The sequence below is a fragment of the Stigmatopora nigra genome, chromosome 21 (assembly GCF_051989575.1).
Source record: "Stigmatopora nigra isolate UIUO_SnigA chromosome 21, RoL_Snig_1.1, whole genome shotgun sequence".
NCBI lineage: Eukaryota > Metazoa > Chordata > Actinopteri > Syngnathiformes > Syngnathidae > Stigmatopora > Stigmatopora nigra.
In genome coordinates this window covers 6,230,511-6,249,886 of record NC_135528.1, presented here as the reverse complement: position 1 = coordinate 6,249,886, position 19,376 = coordinate 6,230,511, and the positions used below count along the sequence as shown (strand labels likewise).

The 19,376-nt window shown below is 39.6% G+C and overlaps 1 protein-coding gene across 29 annotated transcripts in view; it reads left to right on the top strand.

Annotated features, from left to right (window-relative positions):
• adgrb2 (adhesion G protein-coupled receptor B2) overlaps positions 1-18,630 on the top strand; it is a 197,035-nt gene extending 178,405 nt beyond the window's left edge. For 7 of the 29 annotated variants that reach the window (XM_077742875.1, XM_077742878.1, XM_077742893.1 and 4 more), the window contains 10 exons: positions 197-268; positions 1,615-1,707; positions 3,700-3,739; positions 4,097-4,111; positions 5,366-5,538; positions 5,926-6,621; positions 8,358-8,393; positions 9,433-9,546; positions 16,022-16,075; positions 17,659-18,630. In XM_077742875.1, the coding sequence (XP_077599001.1) occupies positions 197-268; positions 1,615-1,707; positions 3,700-3,739; positions 4,097-4,111; positions 5,366-5,538; positions 5,926-6,621; positions 8,358-8,393; positions 9,433-9,546; positions 16,022-16,075; positions 17,659-17,838 (1,473 nt within the window). In that variant the 3' untranslated portion in view covers positions 17,839-18,630. Of the gene's footprint in view, positions 1-196; positions 269-1,614; positions 1,708-3,699; positions 3,740-4,096; positions 4,112-5,365; positions 5,539-5,925; positions 6,622-8,357; positions 8,394-9,432; positions 9,547-12,012; positions 12,095-15,464; positions 15,517-16,021; positions 16,117-17,658 lie in introns of those variants that run through there. The other 22 variants (XM_077742902.1, XM_077742898.1, XM_077742895.1 and 19 more) reach the window with 18 other exon arrangements.
• The last annotated feature ends 746 nt before the right edge of the window (positions 18,631-19,376 follow it).

Genomic DNA, 19,376 nt, shown 5'->3' with positions numbered 1-19,376 from the left:
ACACTTTTTCCCAATGTGGCTGCAAAACAATTGATTTCACTTTTATGACAGAAGATTGTGGAAAATACTGGACTGGTTTGGACACCCACATTCTCACAGTTACTGCAACATCGGCATGAACTGTACATCTGTAAATTTCACGAGAGCGGAAAACCAGAGTGCAAAGTCAAATCAGGTGTTCTCCCTTCTCTCAAAGGTCCTGTTTGCCGTCTTCGACTCGGTCCAAGGCTTCGTCATCATCACCGTGCACTGTGCCATGCGGAGAGAGGTGAGTCCCATTTCCCACTCGGTATCCTCGGTTACCCTTCAACAGGTGGTATGTATTCCCATTAGAAAAGCTCATGTCAGCTTCCAGGTCAGTTTGAGGTTGCATCGGAATACAATCCGATCCGACTTGACGGGGATTAACTCGCCACTTATGTCTGATGTTGTTGTGCTTCTACTTCATAATGCTGTATCACAGAGCAGTATTGTCCATCACAGCCAAGCCTACTTTAAGGAGCTTAGTTTTATGGAATAAGACGATAAGTCCTTTACTAATACCCCCCACCCTGTATATTTGCCATGGGCTTTACTCTACCCCCCCTGGGTATGATGTAGTTTCAAACTTATATTTTTTTTTAGGACAAAAGACCACCATAGACATACAAAGCCATTGAGAATTCAGCAAATGTCAAATTGACACATATAGATCTTATAGTATCTTCTCAAGCAGTACTGGATGTGGATAATTCAATTGTTATCTGCAGCTAATCAATGTCAACCTTGCAGAAGGCATGCGAGTGCATTAAATCTAGGCAACTCTTTTTCAATGTAAGAAAATCCTCAGGCTTCTAAAAAAGACACATTGTCTGCATGAGAGAAGGAAGAAGATAAAAAAGGCAGCATAGATTGTCAGAGGCAAACCACTGACAAGTATGTGAGATTTTACCAGCCAAAGAAGAAACCACTGCGACACAGATGCCCCGCTTAGATTCAAATCTGAATACTGAAAATGCGGTTTAGGTGCAAGGTCTGTTATCTTGGAAAAAAAAATAGTAAGAGGTAGAAAGGAAAGAGGCTGAAAACCTGAGAGATGATGCTAGGATTTAACGGAGAAGGTAGAATGAAATTAATAAGAGTACTATGGGCTGGTGATAATATAGAAGGAGAAAGAACAGTGTTTGGAGGAAAATTGGATGTCGCACACACTCACATACACTCGCACAAACGGAGAACAATCACCTCGAAGGATGAGTGGAGGCATAAAGGGAAGAGACGGATGGAAGGAAACAATAGCGGCAATAAGCTTCCCATGCAGTATTAATCAGACATGGATGCCGCTCCAATCCAATCCATTTGTAGCGCCGTGTCGTATACTCTGATAAGACCACACATAGAGCGAATGGAGATGTTTTCATTGGCTCTTGCACCACTTGCTACATGAGTGCTCTTGTTTTTTTGTCTTTTGGGATTTGACAGTCACAACACTGACAAATGAAGACACACTTGACAGAGAGAGACAAACAAAATGATCTGTATATGAATATAGATTGAAATGGTGCATGTTAAGATATTTATGTTTCATAATATGAATACAAAAAGATTATTAGGAAGATTTTGTTTGTTTTTCAGGTTCAGGATGCCATGCGTTGTCGGATGGGAGGATGTAAAGATGACAGTGAGAATTCACCAGACTCTTGCAAGAATGGACAGGTGCAAATTATGGTGAATAGCAATCCATTTCATCCCATTTTTGATTAATTTATATCCTACTATGATCGTTGTTTTTGGAGGAAAATTAGTCCACACCTCACAATAACTCATTTCTACCCAAATGATCATAATATCGCACATTTGCTCCATATAATTGCAGTCTACAATGACTGCCTTACCCCTAAAAACAAGCCTTATATTTCCATAATGTACAATGTATTTTAAAATAGAATTATTGTGAATGCACCTAAAATTATCTTCAGTCTAATTGCCTTTCAATTATAGACACTTGTTGCTTTTGACTTGTTTTATTATGAGTCATTCTGAAGGAACTTGTTATGCATTATTTTGTATTTTTAATCAAGATTGTGTGGTTTCTCATCACTTTTGAGAGCACTTTGTCAATATCGAGACAAATTAATGATTAGTATTCACAAGTCACGTCGCAAGAGATTTGAATTATTATAATGTTTATTGTGTGATAAATCACATGCACTCTTTAGCTTTCTAAGTTTAAATCTCGCTGCAGTCCTCACTCCACAGCTAAAAATAATCTATTTAGTCCCATTTATTCCCCTTCGTTTCCACAACCTAGCGAACCATTATGTGAAAAATGGCCCTAATTGAATTTTGCGACAAACGTGTTTTATCATAAACATCTATCCTAATGCGGGCCTGTTCCACTGTCAGCTAAATCGCTCTAATTCCCCCTAGTTTCCCTTTCTTAATCTCTACTTAAAGAAAATATCATGCCATAAAGAACATTTTGGCAAGGCCACCAGCAGTGACGATAAATTAGCTGCAAAATTCACTGGGGGAATCTCATCCCTTCAGTTAATACCTTAAAATGACCAGGCGCATTTGACCTTTTTTCTGGTTAAAGTGGAATCCCATGCATTTGAATAACGAGTCGTTTTTTCAAATTTTCTACCGATTCTGTGCACTATCAGAAGGGTCCAAATGCGGCCTATTGTGGGCAGCAATGTGGCTCTCTGCATTACGGTACAGGCCCATGCACAAGTGGGTGCCACCCACAGTTGTTCCCGGCGGCGTGCCAGCAGCAGTCCTGTTGCCACAGTCTACCCCGCAATGACCGCGGCATTGACCACAACCACATTCTCAACTATCTGCATGAGCAAAGCCCTGTCCCAAACAATCCCCACAATCTCAACCACAGCCAAACAGTATGTCGTCAGCTAATCTATACCGTGTAGTAAGTGAATTAGGTAGAAGGGAAAGGTGCAATCTGTGAAAAAAGTCTTGTCGGATTTTAACCCACATTTAACATTTTTACGGACGTAAATTTAGGCTCATAATTTTCATTTTACTTTGTGTATTTTTATGGTCAATGTTGTTAAAGTGGGATGAGTGCTATTTCATTAAAATAGTCTTACAGCAGCAAGGCAATATTAGCCCACTCAAATTACACTGCTAAATATATATTTGGACAATATTAGAAGTGTGTACGTTTCCTGGATAGCAAATATGTTAAAGGAATACAATTTAAGATGACTGAAATTCACAGTTATTTTTCTTTCTACTCTGTCCTCAGCTTAGCTACAGATGCTATTTTAAATTTAGGTGGACATAATGGGATCGTGTTATTAACATTTCTCATCATAATCATCCAGAAGGCCAAAAAAAACTCACACATTTGAGACATTACATATTTTATAGGCACATTGCACCTTTCTCAGTAGCAAAAGCTGTGTTGTGTAGAATGAATAGAAATGAATTGAATTTGAAAACAAAACTTGCATGCCCCACATAGTACATTTCCTATTGATAGCAATAGTTAATACTTGCCTATGTGTGTTTTTTTTTAAGTCCCCTATTTCATTATAGTGACACTATACACTTATTAAAAAAGTTAACCCGATAAATGAGGTTGTGGAGGGGACATTTTAGGATCCTCATCACTCATTGCTTCTAATATTAATGTGTATACTATATCTACTCACTTTTTTCCCTCTATTCTCTACTTACCTGCCCTCCATTTCTCAGACCGATTTTGAGAAGGACGTGGACTTGGCGTGCCAAACAGGTTTGTGTTTCTTGTTTCCTCCCCCGTGTCCTTTTATTCAACGCAATTAGTATTGCGGACGAGCAAGTGTCGATTTAGTTATGCCGGACTGAATGATGAAATGACGGATTATGTGCTGCAACTGCTTTGAACAAATTACTGTTGCTTATCAATCACACTCATTCGGCCCAGTGTGTGTTCAGAAAGAGTTTTGAAGATAACACTTTTGTATTCAGGACTACTTGGTCATAATTGTGCGTCTAAGTGTGTATGTGTGTGTGTGTGGGTTGATGGCGAAAGGATGTTTTCGGATGTATACTGTCGTACATTGGAAACATTAACGCAAAGACACTTTTCCCTCCTCCTAAACCCTTGCAGAGAGAGGACACCCATGTAAGTTACCCACCTGAACTAACCCTACCTGGTCCCAAACCAAATATATTACTTTTTAAGGCCTTTCTTAGGGGGGGCGTTCACTTTTTAGTTCATAGTTAGATTATATTCTAAACATATTTGCTGGTATGCATGGACCAATTTTAGATTACTGTATTTTCACGACTATAAGACACACTTAAAAGTCTTAAATTTTCTCCAAAATAGACAGAATGCCTTATAATCCAGTGTGCTTTATATATGGAAAACAAATTAAAATGTTTAATTCATTGAGGGTGCGCCTTATAATGCAGTGCGCCTTATAGTCGTGAAAATACAGCATTGTGATCTATTTTGAACTTTATAATTCAATTTAAGTACTCCCTCCTGTTGTATACCTTCAGGATTACTCTTAAGAGTTTGGGTCCAGGAAGTTAATCAGCATGGTGTCCAGCATGTGTTCTCTTGGATTTTTAAGGGAGGAATAATATGATTATAGATAGGTGATAGCCACACGAACACAGGTTGATAAAAAAGATATATTTTTGTCTTGTGTGTTCATGGATGGCATTGATTCGAGTTTTTTTTTCAATATAAAACTGTTTAAATACGTTTAAAATACCTGTGTTGGTGTGGTCATAGCCTACATTATTTCCTCCCAGCATGTCGTAGTACCTTCTAAAGGGTTTAAAAATAGACATGGCCACTTTTCCTACGTAATATGCATGATAATTTACCTCAGGTACTCAATATTGGATGTTTTGTTCAGTTTTCAGTAACTGATTATACAGAAAAATACAATTGCACCATCAGTGGGTGTCTGCAGGAATATTTTATGTCAATTTGATCAAAGACAACAGGAGAAGCAATTGGCACCATTTTATTTTAAGGAAAAGTATTTTGCATTGACGATCATTCCCTGAAATACTAAAATCTCAAAACAACTTTGAGCTGCAAAAAGACTCAAAGACTAATAATTGTTTACTGCCAAAATAATAATATTGGAATATTCCATCTGTTATATGTCGAAATAGGAATATATAACCTAACTTAAAGCTGCAATTTTGGTATGCATCTTATCTAACTGTTGTATGCTATATTATACGATGATTTGATTCCATCACCTTCTTCCATTTTCCCCGTCCTTGCACGGCCTGTTTTTTTTTTTTGCCACTCCTTTTATGACAACCTAATACTTCATCCCACTTTTCCACCAACCTTTGCCCCCACCCTCGCTCTCCCAATGGGAACCGTTTGTACCTCATATCCCTTCAGTCATTTTCAAGGAGGTGAACACTTGCAACCCCGCCACCATCACTGGCACTTTGTCCCGGATATCCCTGGATGATGACGATGACCCCAAACTTGCTGCTCATCAGGACGGCGGAGTCGGGGTCAACTTCACTTCCCTTCCTGGGAATATCCCTCCTCCCAACCTTATTGTGCAGGTATGAGATTAATTCATATCTCGGGTATGTCAATGTTGTCCTGAAACTAAACGTTAAAGTCGGGCGAATAAAAGTATGGGGACGAGTGTCTTCTACCCTTGTGGGAAAACTGCCGTCTTCAATCTTGACTTTTCTCCAAAAATACTTTTTCCTCCTATTGAAGTTTGTAAGTATGCCATATAAGTTTTAGAAATGCTAAAATCACTTAGGAAGATATTCCCTAACAATGGAAAACTCAGATTTAAGTTAAATATAAAAGTTTGTCGCTTTCTTTGAGAAGCCTGACGGCATTAATACCCAATGAAATATGAACTCTAACAATAGTGTGCGTTGAGTTTTAAGGGATTTTTTTTTTTTTTTATCTAACCTCATTTGTAATTCGGCAAGGTTCCACCACTCGGAGGACTCAATGAGCTGAGCGAGACGCCATTGAAGAAGGAGATGAACATTGATCAGCAAAGACAACAGGCGCAGCAGCGCTGCGGCGCCCCCATCTATTTGTGCACCGAGAGCGGTATCGGATGGGCCAGACCGCCCGGTTCATCCAACAACTCCCAGGACGGAAGTGCCGAGAGCGGAGGGAGCGGCGGTGGAGGCGGTAGCGGAGGCGAGGGTGACTACATGGTCTTGCCTCGACGGACAGTCACCATTAAAGCGCCAACGCCGTCTTCCCAAAGCCTGGGCGGTGAAGACAAGCCTCTCAACATTGCCGTGGAGGACCCTCCTTTCCCGCCTCCTCCCTCCCCACTGACCCTTCACCCGGCCGAGAGTGAAGCCTACCCAGCGGATTTTATGCCGTCCGGCGTGGGCGACATGAACATCAACATGAACATGAACCGTTCATACGGGACAATCAAAACGCTGCCCCACGGACACGGCCATGTGATGGCCCAAGGCGGTCTAGTACGCTCTCACGGGGGTCACATGCACCCCCACGGCCATTCCCTGCAGCTGAAGTCGGGCCAGAGGCCGTCCGTCAGACAAATTCTGACAGGGGGTAACACGGTGGAGAGAACCAGAACCCTCCCACGCAACCTGGGCAGCAACAACGCCAATGCTAACGTCTCCGCGGGATCCTTAGAGGTGAGTAAACTGATAGATTAAGACCTTGGAAACCATGTTTATTGAATGAAGTTGCTTGTAATTTGAGGTCAAGATATTTTAGATAGAAGTACAGTTGCAGAGTTTTAAAAAAATACCACCACAAAATGTTAAGACACCAACAAAAAAGGTATTTACTAATCAAGGTAAACACACACTCTAGTTTAAGGTAAGTCGGAATAAGTATAAAAACCCAAGTGGTGACTTAAATTACCTTCAGCCTGTAATAGTTTTAACAAAACAGCCACATTAGCGATTTGTGCTAAAAAGAAAGTAACATTCACATCATTTAACATTTTAGTTGAACACTTTGAGTACATATAGCTGTGTATAAACTATATATTATATTCAAGAGCCTTGATTTAGTGAAAAGCTGAATGTTCTTTGGTGTGTGTGGGGATGTCACCAGGTCAGATTATGAGGGAAAAAAACCTGCTTGAAACATTTCCACCAGCAGTGACACACAAAGATCTCATTAACTCATCCGGTTGATTAAAACGATGGAAAGGACACTTTCTCCCTCAGTGAAGAGGCTTCATTTAGGCTGGATGATGATGATGATAAGGATGACTCATTAAAGCTCAGCATAGCCAAAGTTCACAACTGGCAGAAAGAAAAATGGCCATAATTTGCTCTTATTTCATCCTTACTTAATGTTGGGAAGAACAAGTATCTCAAAATTATACTTATATCAATATATAGTGTAGAATAATAGCACTGCATGTATTTTAACCTGATCATATGATCACATACCCATCCATCCACACCCCATTCCAACCTATCACCCCCTATATTTATCAGGTGCTTGATTTTTTTCCTTTTTCTCCTACAAAAAACATTAAATATCTTTCCGTCTTATAAAATGTTATTATATACCAAAGCAACATAACCAAAAAAGTCTCTAAACCAGTCAATATTTTAAAAAAAACAGCATACATAGATACTTTTATTTGCATAATTCTTTGCTGGAAAATTAAGATGAGTCTTGGGCTTTATTAAGGTCTGCCATATATCGTCAAAATAATGATTATCCGCAGCACAAGTGAGCTTTTGCGTGTTTCTAAGTGAACCTAATTAGTGGACTCTTCATTAAGGAGAAAGCTTGGGAAAAGAGAAAGTGGAGACTTTGGTGTGATTAACTCTTGAAACTGTTTTAATGTCTTTACCTTTGAAAAAACTTGGCCGCCTTTTTGTTCGATCAGCAACTCTGCCCTTTTGCAGAGTAAACGTGGCTTTTAAGTCACTGCGGGGAGATGCTCCATTCAGTGCCAAATGCAAATTGGGCAGTGGCCACGTGCTCTACCGACTGGGATTTAGAACACGCCGCCATTCCGTGTCATGGCCAGATGAGTTGGAAACATCCACAGCTGCTAAATTGGCGAAATCGTGCAACTCTCCTCGTACAGTATTTGCCGAGCAAAACGGCCGGGGAGAGTTTAAATGAGATTTGCGGATTAAAGCGTCTAGATTTCTCGTTTTGTCAAACATTCGTCTGGATAGAAGTTGCGTCCACTCCACTGGAATTCCAGGCTTGTTAAATCCGGGTTGCGTTTCTTTCTTAATCTCATTATGTTGAATTAGACTAAATTATTGTCCCATTTTGTGTCTGGGAAACTGGAATGAAGTGACCCCAGGCATGGTGGGTCAGGGTGTCAGATCAATGTTAGCCGAGAGTTCAAAATTGATGCTTTCTTCTTTTCCTCTCGGCCCTCTTACAGAGGAAAAGAGTACGATACTCTGAGCTGGACTTTGAGGTAAGCTTTTGGACGCTATAACCTTTCATTTGCCTGTCTTTTGCTTTTTTTGTGCTTCTGCCAGGAATTTAGTCGTGCACATGTAGGAGCATTGCTTAATCCCTTCCCAGCATGCAATGCAAATAATGGTTTGGGAAGTGACTGTGGTAGTAGTAGTAGTAGTAGTATATGCTGTTTCTCCAACAAATTCCCTTCTTTCCTTTTTCAGCAAATTGCGTTGTTAAATGTTAACACAGTGGCTAACATATTCCATTGTCTTGTTCAATTAAGAGAGATTATGTTGCAGTGTCGCTGTGGGGGTTCTGGTTCAAGAAACAGCAAAGTAGAGTGTTTCGTGCGTCTGGATAAGTAGTTGTACTCGGCGAGTGGCTGCGTTTGGTTGACAGGCTGGTTCTTTTTTACTCGGGAGAACTTACTTTGGCTGTGTGTGTCTGTGTCTTAGTTTTGGTTTGATTTCAATTCCCTGGTTTCGTGTGAGTTTCCAGTCTTTTTTTTTTTTTTTGCTCCTGTCCAAAACATGCATGGGGAAAGTATATCCGTGGTTTTCTATTCCAAACACTTTTAAAGACTGGATATTCACTTGGAACCAAAGATGTAGAAAGCAGTTTGCAATTTATTTCTGTTTTTTACGAGTATGTTTGAGTTGTGTAAAGCTATGAACTGGATTTAGGACTGGTTAGTGCATGATAATGATTCTGACTTAACTATTTTAAAGACCGCCTATATTTGAGGTCTGTAAACATGAACATAAAGCAACATGAATTATCCAGGATGATCAAAACATTCACAAATTTAATGACCTATAATCCACCAAGGCCCAAATTGCCCAACTCTACACAGTTTAAAAAAACAGATACAGAAAATAAGCCCCTAAGTACCACATCGACCATCATTTCTGATCACAGCGTCCTTTCTACTTTAAACCCTGGTCACTTAACCCTCATGGCAGCCCTATAATGCCCACCCTACTCCCATTCCGCCTTCTTTTTGATTTCTCTTTGGTTGATTTTTGGTATCCCCTTCCTTTCTTCCCTTCCAGAAAGTGATGCACACTCGCAAACGTCATTCTGAGCTGTACCATGAGCTCAACCACTCGTCCAAGTTCCACACCATAGACAGGTATAGCAGGGACCCAGCCATGTCCACATTCAAGGTAAGACTAATTGCCTAAATCATAGCATGGGAACATCCCAGAATCAATTGGATTATACCCTCAACACCTGAACCTTAGAAAGATATCCCCCATCAATGTTCCCTCTAATTTTCCGTTGGTCTGGGCAGAAAGACAACCTCCCTGAGCGCACCGAGTACCAGTTTGAGCGACATCATTATTGCTCGCTATGGGCACACCAGTATCACACCTGCCATAAGCAGGTGCATGTCAATGTTCCCTCTAATTTTTCATGTAAAACATGCTGTAAAACATGAAAAACATCAGAGTGGACAGAGCTACTGCCACTGGCTGCCACATAAACGGTGCCATTATGGGGATAGAAGTAAAAGAATAATAATAATTTGATTTTATTTACTGCGCACCATATGATTGCTGCTGCGCAGAGAAGATAAGAGTACTGTGCAATTGCCCCATCCTCAAACAAAACTTCAGTAGTAAATTCATTATAAATTACTAATTTTGAAGAAATATCATTGCAAATAGAGTAACCTGAGCACTCCAACTGTAATCTTAGATATTTTTAACAAACATACCTAAGACCGAATCATATTTGTACAGTTTACATTGACTTGGGGACAAAAAACATGTTCGTTTCAGATGATAAGAGCAAAAAAAATAACCAAGATAGGCAAAGACTGTAGATACAGTATGCCTGTCGAGGGGGGCATCTCGGGTGGGTGCCTATGAGCGCTTAATACCGAGGCGTCTTTGACTCATTAAAAGACCATTAGCAGCAGATGAAAGCGAGTCCCAGCTCGCTCGGCGCTAACCTTCAGAGGGACAGTCTCATTAAGGTTTAAACACATACACTCTTCTCATCTGCGGAGGGCGCAAACATGGAGACTGGCAGCTACGATAGACGTGCTTTCCCCGGGTGTTGGCACCACACTACTTCACATTCATTTTGCATCACCCGTGTAGCAAAGGAAGATGACATAAATCATACTGGCCATCTTGTGAATCCTCACTTGAGGATATTCCCTGTCCTTATTTTTTGGGGCATTTCAAATGTCTTCCTATCTTGATCAACACTATCAAATGTTCTGTTCGGGTAGCCATTTATTTCTTGTGTTGTCAAGAAATAGTTTCATAAAAAGGACCAGAAAAATGGCAATGCCAGTAAATGCCAGAGCAATTTGATGTATTGGAGATCTGTAGTGTGATCAAAGACAGTATATATTTTTTTAAAAAGGCACTACAAAACAACTAGAGAATAAGCGGTTCATGCCAACGCCTTGAAGTTCTATAGCTGATAGTTTGAAACCACACTCTGCATTCTGAACCATGCATTTTTCTTAGGTACTATGATTTCCTCCCACGTTCCATAAATAATGAGATTAACTCAAGACGCTAAATTGTACATATGCATGATTGATAGGATGAATATTTGTGTGCCTATTTGTGATTTGCCTGCATCAAGTCGAGGTAGTTCCCTGTTTATCATCCCCGTGACGATAAGAAACGTCATTTGCATAACCCTTTTTTACGGCAACTGCGCGGTAGTGCTCCACAATAACGAATGGTCCATTCTGCAATTACCGCTCCCGGGTTTCAAATTCTTCGAATCCGCCATCAATTCAAAGCAGTTACTCGGCTATTGCAAAGACGTGTAATGTTTATTGCCTTTCTCATCACATTGTGGATAATATCAAGCAATTTGGCAGGGATTTCAATGATCACGTATTGTGGTATGACGTCATATAAAGAAAAGGAAAGTTTAGTTACTGGTATCCATTTTGCATGCTCAACTGAATCTATTCCATTAAAAGAAAACGGGCTGTTCACTTAACTGTGAATAATTACACATCTAATGCTATCAGTGTCAGGCCTTTGACAGGGCCCGGCTTCAATTTATCTGTGCGGTTGTCAACAACTCACTTTGAGAGTCACCCCCAGACACGGACATGCTGACTATACAGTAATTATGGAGATGAGGTGTGTGTGTGTGGGTGTCAAAGGCACATTTGATTGTGCGTACTTGTAGTAGCAGTAGTACTAGTAGTAGTTGTCTTTCCCCTTTTTGTTTGTTGAATGTGCCTGTTTATTTTCTGCTAACCTCATCACCCCCTTTTAAGAGGCAATTACAACATGAGTAATGGTTTAATAATTTAATAATAACCTTAATAACCTCTTTTTTGTTGCTGTGTTGTTTGACATTGTCAGTGATCTTAATGTTCGGTACGTGAGTGTAACTTATTGCAGTTAAACACAAAAAGATCAGTAAAAATTGTGACTAATAGCTAATATATCTATTAAAATCACAAATTGAGCATTTTTCTATCTTTTAGCTCTTTCTCTTGCTGTCAACATAAAAATATATACTTGGGAGAATTGCCAATATGAAAAAACTAAAAACTTTTGCAGGAAATCCTCCTCGCTTTACTAAAATGTCTAAATCATGGTGTTACCCCGGTCCTAAACATCCTTTAACCTTTTCTAAAACAGGTCCCCCCTCCCCCTCCACCAAGGCACAACACAGAGCCATCACTTGTGCGCAGAGCTTCTCTGGTTTACAAAGAAAGTCAACGTAAGGCATGCTAATTCAGCCTAAACCTTTGTGCAGTAGAGCCCCTATCAAGTAGATACACTTGGTGGTCAACCATTCATTCATCTGCATCTCATAGTTTACCATTGGATGTACAGTGTGTGTGTCCAAGACTAGTTGTCCCATTGCCCCCAAGCAGTAGAATTTGCGTTAATTAAAAGGGTACATATAAAAAAAATCATAAAGTTGCAGTGGTATGGCGTGATCCCATTCAAATATTTGATGTAATTACTATATTTCCATGCAGCCTTCATGAAAACGTAAATCATAATAACATACTATAACTAATCTTAAACTATTTGACTTGATTGACATGGTAGAAGATTGACATGGAATTTTTTAACATGAATTGTGCTCAATTATATCATTACAAATCCTAAAACTGACATTTTTTAAATGAGACGTCTTATATTCGGGGTATAATATAATCTAATCCATTTAATCGTGATTCTGTTTTGCTAATCTGTCTGCTAATTTCAAATTATTTCTGTCCAATAATCACCACAAACTAAATTGAGTATTTGAACCACAAGACATTATTTAGCGTATAAAAGCAGCTGAACAGGATGGCTAAAATAAGTGTATATAAAGGAAAACCTGCTCTGTAAAAGAATTAAAGAGTTGTCCTTTAAATACCTTCCTCTCCTAATCTCTAATCGTTAGTGCAGCACGTTAGAATTGGGAAACCTTGCGCAATCATGACTGCAGATAAGTGGGTTGGGGCTTGGCGGGTGTGGAGATTTCATTTCTGCTTGTGACACCATAAATCCTCATGTTTCAATCAGTGTGCAATCAGTGCGCCAATGCAGTCAGTGTTAAAAAAAAGTGTCCCTGTGACCTGTGTCACCTAGTGAAGTGGTATGTACTATGTAGTATACAGTATTTCCTTCCTATAGTGTAGTATGTGACAGTCGTGTACTGGTGTTTTCGTGTCTTTTGTCTTCTGATGACGACTTTATATTTGTACAATTTCATTTTTCACCTTTTGATAGTTTTTTTTCTATTTATTTTCTATTATCCCGTGTTTTTGCGTAGAGTAGTCACCCATGAAGCCTAAATTCAAGCCTCTTAATGATTATAATTTAAAATTATAGGGAGAGATCGATCCAAACAGATTTTTTTTAAACACTTTGCAAACTCTGTGGGGTGTGTTTTTAGGTGCTGATGAGTCTTTCTAAAATATCACAGAGGCTTATTGGGTTTTAGAAGGCTTGCTTGATCCTCCCCGGTAAGGTTGGATCGCGACTTAGTTGGGCAGATGAGTGGATGCCAGGAAATAGCCAACACTGACTGATCGAGATGTGAAGGTGTTTTTCTACTTACCAATCTCATCCAATTGTCCGACTAAGGACACTGGACTTAGAGTAGATTGGCATCACAGATCTTCAATCTCTCATTTTTTTACGGATCATTGTTGAAATATAGCACTTAATGACATTCAATTCAATTCAATAACAATAACTTGAAAATGAAGTATAGAAAGACATATACTACTTTACAAGGCACTATCAGCCTATTGATGATAATTGTCTTCAAAAACCAATCGTCTTACTTATTTTTTTTCCATCTAGATGCTTGATATAATTGGAACAGATGAATGAATACAAAGTGAAAAACTGGCAAATTATATTTTGGCAAAGAAACTAAAAAATATCTTCACTACTCTACAACAGCAAGACGGCGACATGACATTCTATTAATGTGTTTTTTGTTTTAAATTTAAACCGTTTTTGGCAATTATATCGTTTTGGCTAGATGAAATTGTAAAGTGATGACGGATAGTTATAAAGACGAATGTACGACTTAGAATATCTGGGCATGGTTTGACTTATAGCTGTTTTTTGTCACTTTGATCCAAACTGTTAGCTTTTAGTCGCCATAGGGTTCAGAGGGTCATCAGCATATTCATTGATGGCCTATGCACTCATGCTTTTGTTGGATGGATGCTGTGCACTGTTGAGAGTGAAATGGAGGGATATATTGCATGGCATCGTGGGACTGCTCGGCTATTTTGTACTTCTCAAAAGGTATAGACAGTAGTTGTCTCTCTTGTCGCCCACTGCGTTCTTGATTAAATGAAGTGTGCTTGGTTTCCCTGTGCAGTTCGACACAGCATGTCTTTTGCTGAATGCAAATAGCTGGAAGCAGAGAGACAGAATGATTTTTTTTTTGCATGAAATTCTAATGTGAAGCCACCTTCAGTTTAGACATGTTTTGTGAGCTAGTTGTGGAGCGAGGTCTTCCATTAGGCGCCATCATAAAGAGAAGAGGTCAGACTCAGGGTGATAGTTTTATGAAATATACTTAACCGTGGCAACTGTAAATGATGATTTTTGGCAAACGGGGGGAAATTTAGTGAAGGTAATGTGTGTACTTTGGTTAGGTCCCATAAAAGGAAAATGGATCATTTGTAATGACAAAAGAAGCGTTTTTGTCCTACAGATTGAGGCTGGGCAATTTGCCTCTGTTTGAAATCAATTTGGTAGAGTTAAGCAAAAAAAAGGAGCTTTCTTAAACCAACAATAGATAGTTTCCCTCTTTCTTCTTCTCCCTCGAGAAGCAATTCCCGTCTGTTTGTCCTCGCAGCTTGACCATATTTGTCTTGCTGTCTCCCTCATTTCTCTCTTATTAACTCATTGGATGGCTTAATTCATTGATTATTCCTACTTTGGCTTCTTTGTAATGAATGGCAACCTCCTTCGGCATTGATTTTACACGACATTTTCAAATCGGCCTCGACGAGGGAGCACGTAGTGTCCGACTACAGTTGCGAAGCAGTCGTTTCCTAATCAAACAAGCTTAAAAGTGGTATTGTTCTGGTTTGGGCTCAGTCTGTGTCTTTGGGCCAATTACAGGGAAGGCTAAAAGACTGATTGTCTTGCGAGGGGACTGTTTTCAGTGGCTTGCTTCTCATTACCCAACCAGACTGAATACGGCTGATTGCTCGTTTGTTTGCAATGTGTTGTACTAATGGAATTTATTCGCCCTACATTCTCCTAATTTGGCTCCTTTGAAGGCCCTTGTTTCTCGTATAACCCATTTCATTCCAACTAAAGGGCAAATGATGCTAAACACTACGATCCCTGCCATTACTATTCCAGAATAAACTCAAACTGAACAAGGGTAAAAAAAAATACTTTTCTGGTATCCACTCACTCTGCTTTTACATTTTTTGTGTGTGTGTTTTGTTTTTATCCATGTCTTATACCATGTACCTTTATTTTTTCGGTAAGCCTAACACTCCTTATGTATTTTGCTTTGCTATACTTTGCCTTTATTGATTTTTTTTCCTTTTGCTTTTTTTTCCTCCCTCAATTTCATGTCCTTTGTGTTGCTTATTGTCACATCTCAGTATGAGTGTAGCCAGACAGTCGACAGAACCATGGGCATCCGAGTCAACAAAGGTAAAGTTTAACCCTCTCACTCATCACAACCCAACCACCTACCATGAATTATCTCCCAAAGCCAAAGTATCATTCCGCACTGCAAAAAAAGTGATGAGTTATTTTTTTTACTCGCGTATAAGCCTCTTTTCTCCAAAGGTTTCCAACGCTGATTAACTGTCAAAGATCATGAATGCAGCCTCCTAAACGAACATATTTATTTCCAATTAATATCTTCCGGACTTCTGGCAAATGACTATGACTCCAAGATGGTCGACCTTTTCGACGCGTCATTATCGTTTGGCTCCTGTGAGGGCGGTTGAGCGATGGGCAGAGAGAGAAAGAGAAAGGCAATTGGGTCTAAGCAAGGCTTATTCACCTGCCAGTGGCAGGAACCATGTTGTTTATTTAATGGGGGAGATGTCAGTAACTTTGATTTCCTCCTTTGTTTTTTCCTCTTTCTACCTTGTTTTCTCTCTCTCTTTCTCTCTCTGGCCGAATCCATCGTCCCTTTTCATCGCCACAGAGGGAAAAGCGATGGAGCATTTCGTCTGCTGGAGGTGAAAAGGACTCATCCAGTGTAAGTAGAGGGGTTTCTGGCAGCCACATAGACGGGGAGAAATGGGATGAGCTGGCGCTTTTAGGCAGGCTTGCAAGAACAGAGGCCCACATAGATGGCGACGGGCTATGGATAGACATGCGGAAGCGACACAATCGCGTTAGCGTGGTCTCCCCGGGATAGTGTCGGGGCTTAACGGCGGCATTACGCATACTTCTGCATTACAAAATGCTCCTTCGCCAGCAGTTAGCATGCAAATGGGCTCCCAGATTATGCCTTTTGTATTCATTTTTCCAACTGTCAGAAAGTCATGCAGTCAGAATGATAATCAGGCAGATATTGCCCCCTAGAGCTTCGGGGGAATTTTGCCTGACGGACTGGGAGACGCCGTGTATGAGCGCGAGTTCGCCAGTATCAGGTGACAGGATTGTTTAGGTGCGCGTTTTTCTCACTATGGATTCTTAAATGATTCTAAATTACAGCTAGCAAGTCCACTTTATGCAGTTTTTTGTTGTTGTTTTTTAATTCCGAGCAAAGAAGTCGCCCAATTCCCCGCAGCACGGATCTGCAAATAGTTATCTCCACAAGCAGAAGAGTGACATTTGAATAATGGTCCTTATCTGCTGCATAATGTTACCTTTAATTATGCCTGTACTTAATCCCCCAACATGCATTTTACATGGGTGGGGGGCACATCTGAAGACCGCATGCAGCGATCACAGATCTACAGCCAGGAGGCTTTAATGCCATAATTAGTTCACGTGAAGCGCAACTGATTGGTTTTTAGTGGGAGGGGAGAGGATGTTGGATACTCGCTTGGGAAATGCAGTTAAATAGATTGATGTTGAAAAGATGGAGAAGATCCTTCTCAACACTAAATCGCAACTTCAAACGTAGTCAATCAAAACTCACTCATTCCATTTGTATTCTATACTATGCAACTCTTAAAGTTTGATATGATTCAGGTTCAAAGGCATGCCTTTATATCACAATCATTTTCTTATTTACTGCATTGAAGTTGACCAAATATTAGAAATATTCAATCCTGCTTACTCTTTGGTAGAAATGACACACATTTTATGACTACTTGGTAAAAATAGATTCATTCTAGGGTGCCAGAAGATGATCTTTACGGGAATATCACTCAAAACGATATTTCAATTCCTCGCATGTATTAGACTGTCGGTTAAATAAATTCAGGGCATAATTATATTGAAATTACAAAACGTATTTGTAGCTCACGCAACTGGGACTTTGGGCTTGTTCATCCGCAAATGGAGCTGGACAGCTGCCCACTTCATTTTTCCTTTGCAAATAAATTGGATGAAACAGATGGTTTGCATGGAAAGGTGCTTGAGCAACTGTTCGCAAATAGTCAGATTTCTTTAATCATAGGCATTCCTCGAAACAATTAAAAAAGAGCGATTGAAAACAAAGAATTGACACATTTTTAGAAAGATGAAATTCCATCCCAGGGGCTCTTATTTTGTAGACAATCCCCATCCCTAGGCACTCTTATTTTATCACCTTACATGGCTCTCGTTGTTATTTTTATTTTTTGTTTTTTCTTTTGTTTTTTTTTTTGTTCTCTCCGTTGCCGTCAGGACAAGTCAAACCCAGAAGACCCAAGCTCGTGGGGCAGTTTTAAGACCATGGCCCCTGAACTGACCATCATACCTGGGGGGGAGCAAAAAGAACGCATGGAGCTTCACAATAAAAACTGGGACTCGTCATGTGCAAATACCCCGGAATCGTCTGAGGGCGATTTCCAGACTGAAGTGTGATCAAATGTCAATGTGAAGACGTTGAACTTGAGAAGATATTGGCTTCAACGTTCACTTGAAAAATACACACCAACAGCCTCAGACATGTGTTGGATTCTGATGGATTTTGATGGATTCTGATGTATTCTGTTGGATTTTGATGGATTCCTTGGCTCACTTTGTTTACTGCTGCAAGTGGACAGACATGAAGAGAACTTTTCAAATTTATATTTTCACAGAAACTATGAAGAAAGAAAGAACACAAACTTAACATGTCTCGGACTGAAGACCATTTTTAAATGAACTAAAATACTTTGAAAGCGGATTTCGGAGAAAATGTTTATTGCGGACTGCAACGAAAAAACAAAAAAAAATGGGAGAAAAGGAAACTGATTTGCAGTGTGGAGTAAAACGACATGAAGACTTTCTGCACCATTCAGCTTTATTTGTTTTTTTTATAGTGGGGTCAAGGTTGGGGGGCTTTCTCATGAGATTTTGACCCAATCCCTAATCCTGCCAATCTGCTTTCATTTGGTTAATTTCCCCCACTTTCAGACGAAAATGATGGTTTTCAGGATTTTTTTTTTAATGTTCCAATGGTCTTTTTTCTTGTCTATGATCTGGAAAAGATTTGCCTGCCGGAGGGGGGGAGGGCACCAAATAAGCTGCTCGCAAAAATGTGCCATCTTCTTATTCAGGTTCCAGTTGAACATTTCCATCACGGCACCCCGCACAAGTCCTCTTGTGTTAACCTTGCGTTCCATGTTTTGTGTATTTTCTATGGCTTAATTAAATAAATGTCCTCCCATATGGTTTCCAACATTTTATTGGAAAAAACCCTTGTTGAAAAAGAGAAATGATTTTGGGTCCTTTTCAGCAGAATTTGTTTCATGATTGTGTTGACTTTTGATAGCTTAGTTTTATACACACAATTGGGAAATTGATGAAAAACTATTATTTCTGTTGGCACAATACCAATCAGAATCATGTGTTTGGATTCATATAATGAACTAAATAATTCAGCACAATCTGAAAATAAGCAATGAATGTATAAAGCATGCTGTGTCTAAATTCTCTTACAGGACATTTGCTAATTAAAGGTAAGCCAGTATGTGTTTGATAGTTTATTTACCTTTTTATGATACAATTTTAAATGATTATTTTTTTAATAATCACTCCCACATTAGTCCAAGATGATGAATATTATCTAATCCTATATTTTGTTTAATTTTGGCTGATGTGAAGAAAGTCTAAATGCAATTATTATTATAGTAAATCACATTTTATTCTGCTAGCTACATTTTGTATTCCTTTTTTTACAAGCTGTTTTCCATCACTGCCTTTTTTCCCCTTTCCACTCTGCATGAAGATATGAAATTATTAATGTGAGCTGCAAAAGCCAGATGCATGTGATTTCCCTTCAGCATCCGTCCACTTCTAGAATTCAGAATAGACTGGAGACGGTTGGAAGACTACAAGGTGACGTGGGTCGGAAAGGTGAGTGAAAGTCACTGCTTGACATTCAACAGTCAACACCATGGTCGATAGAAGAAGGCGAC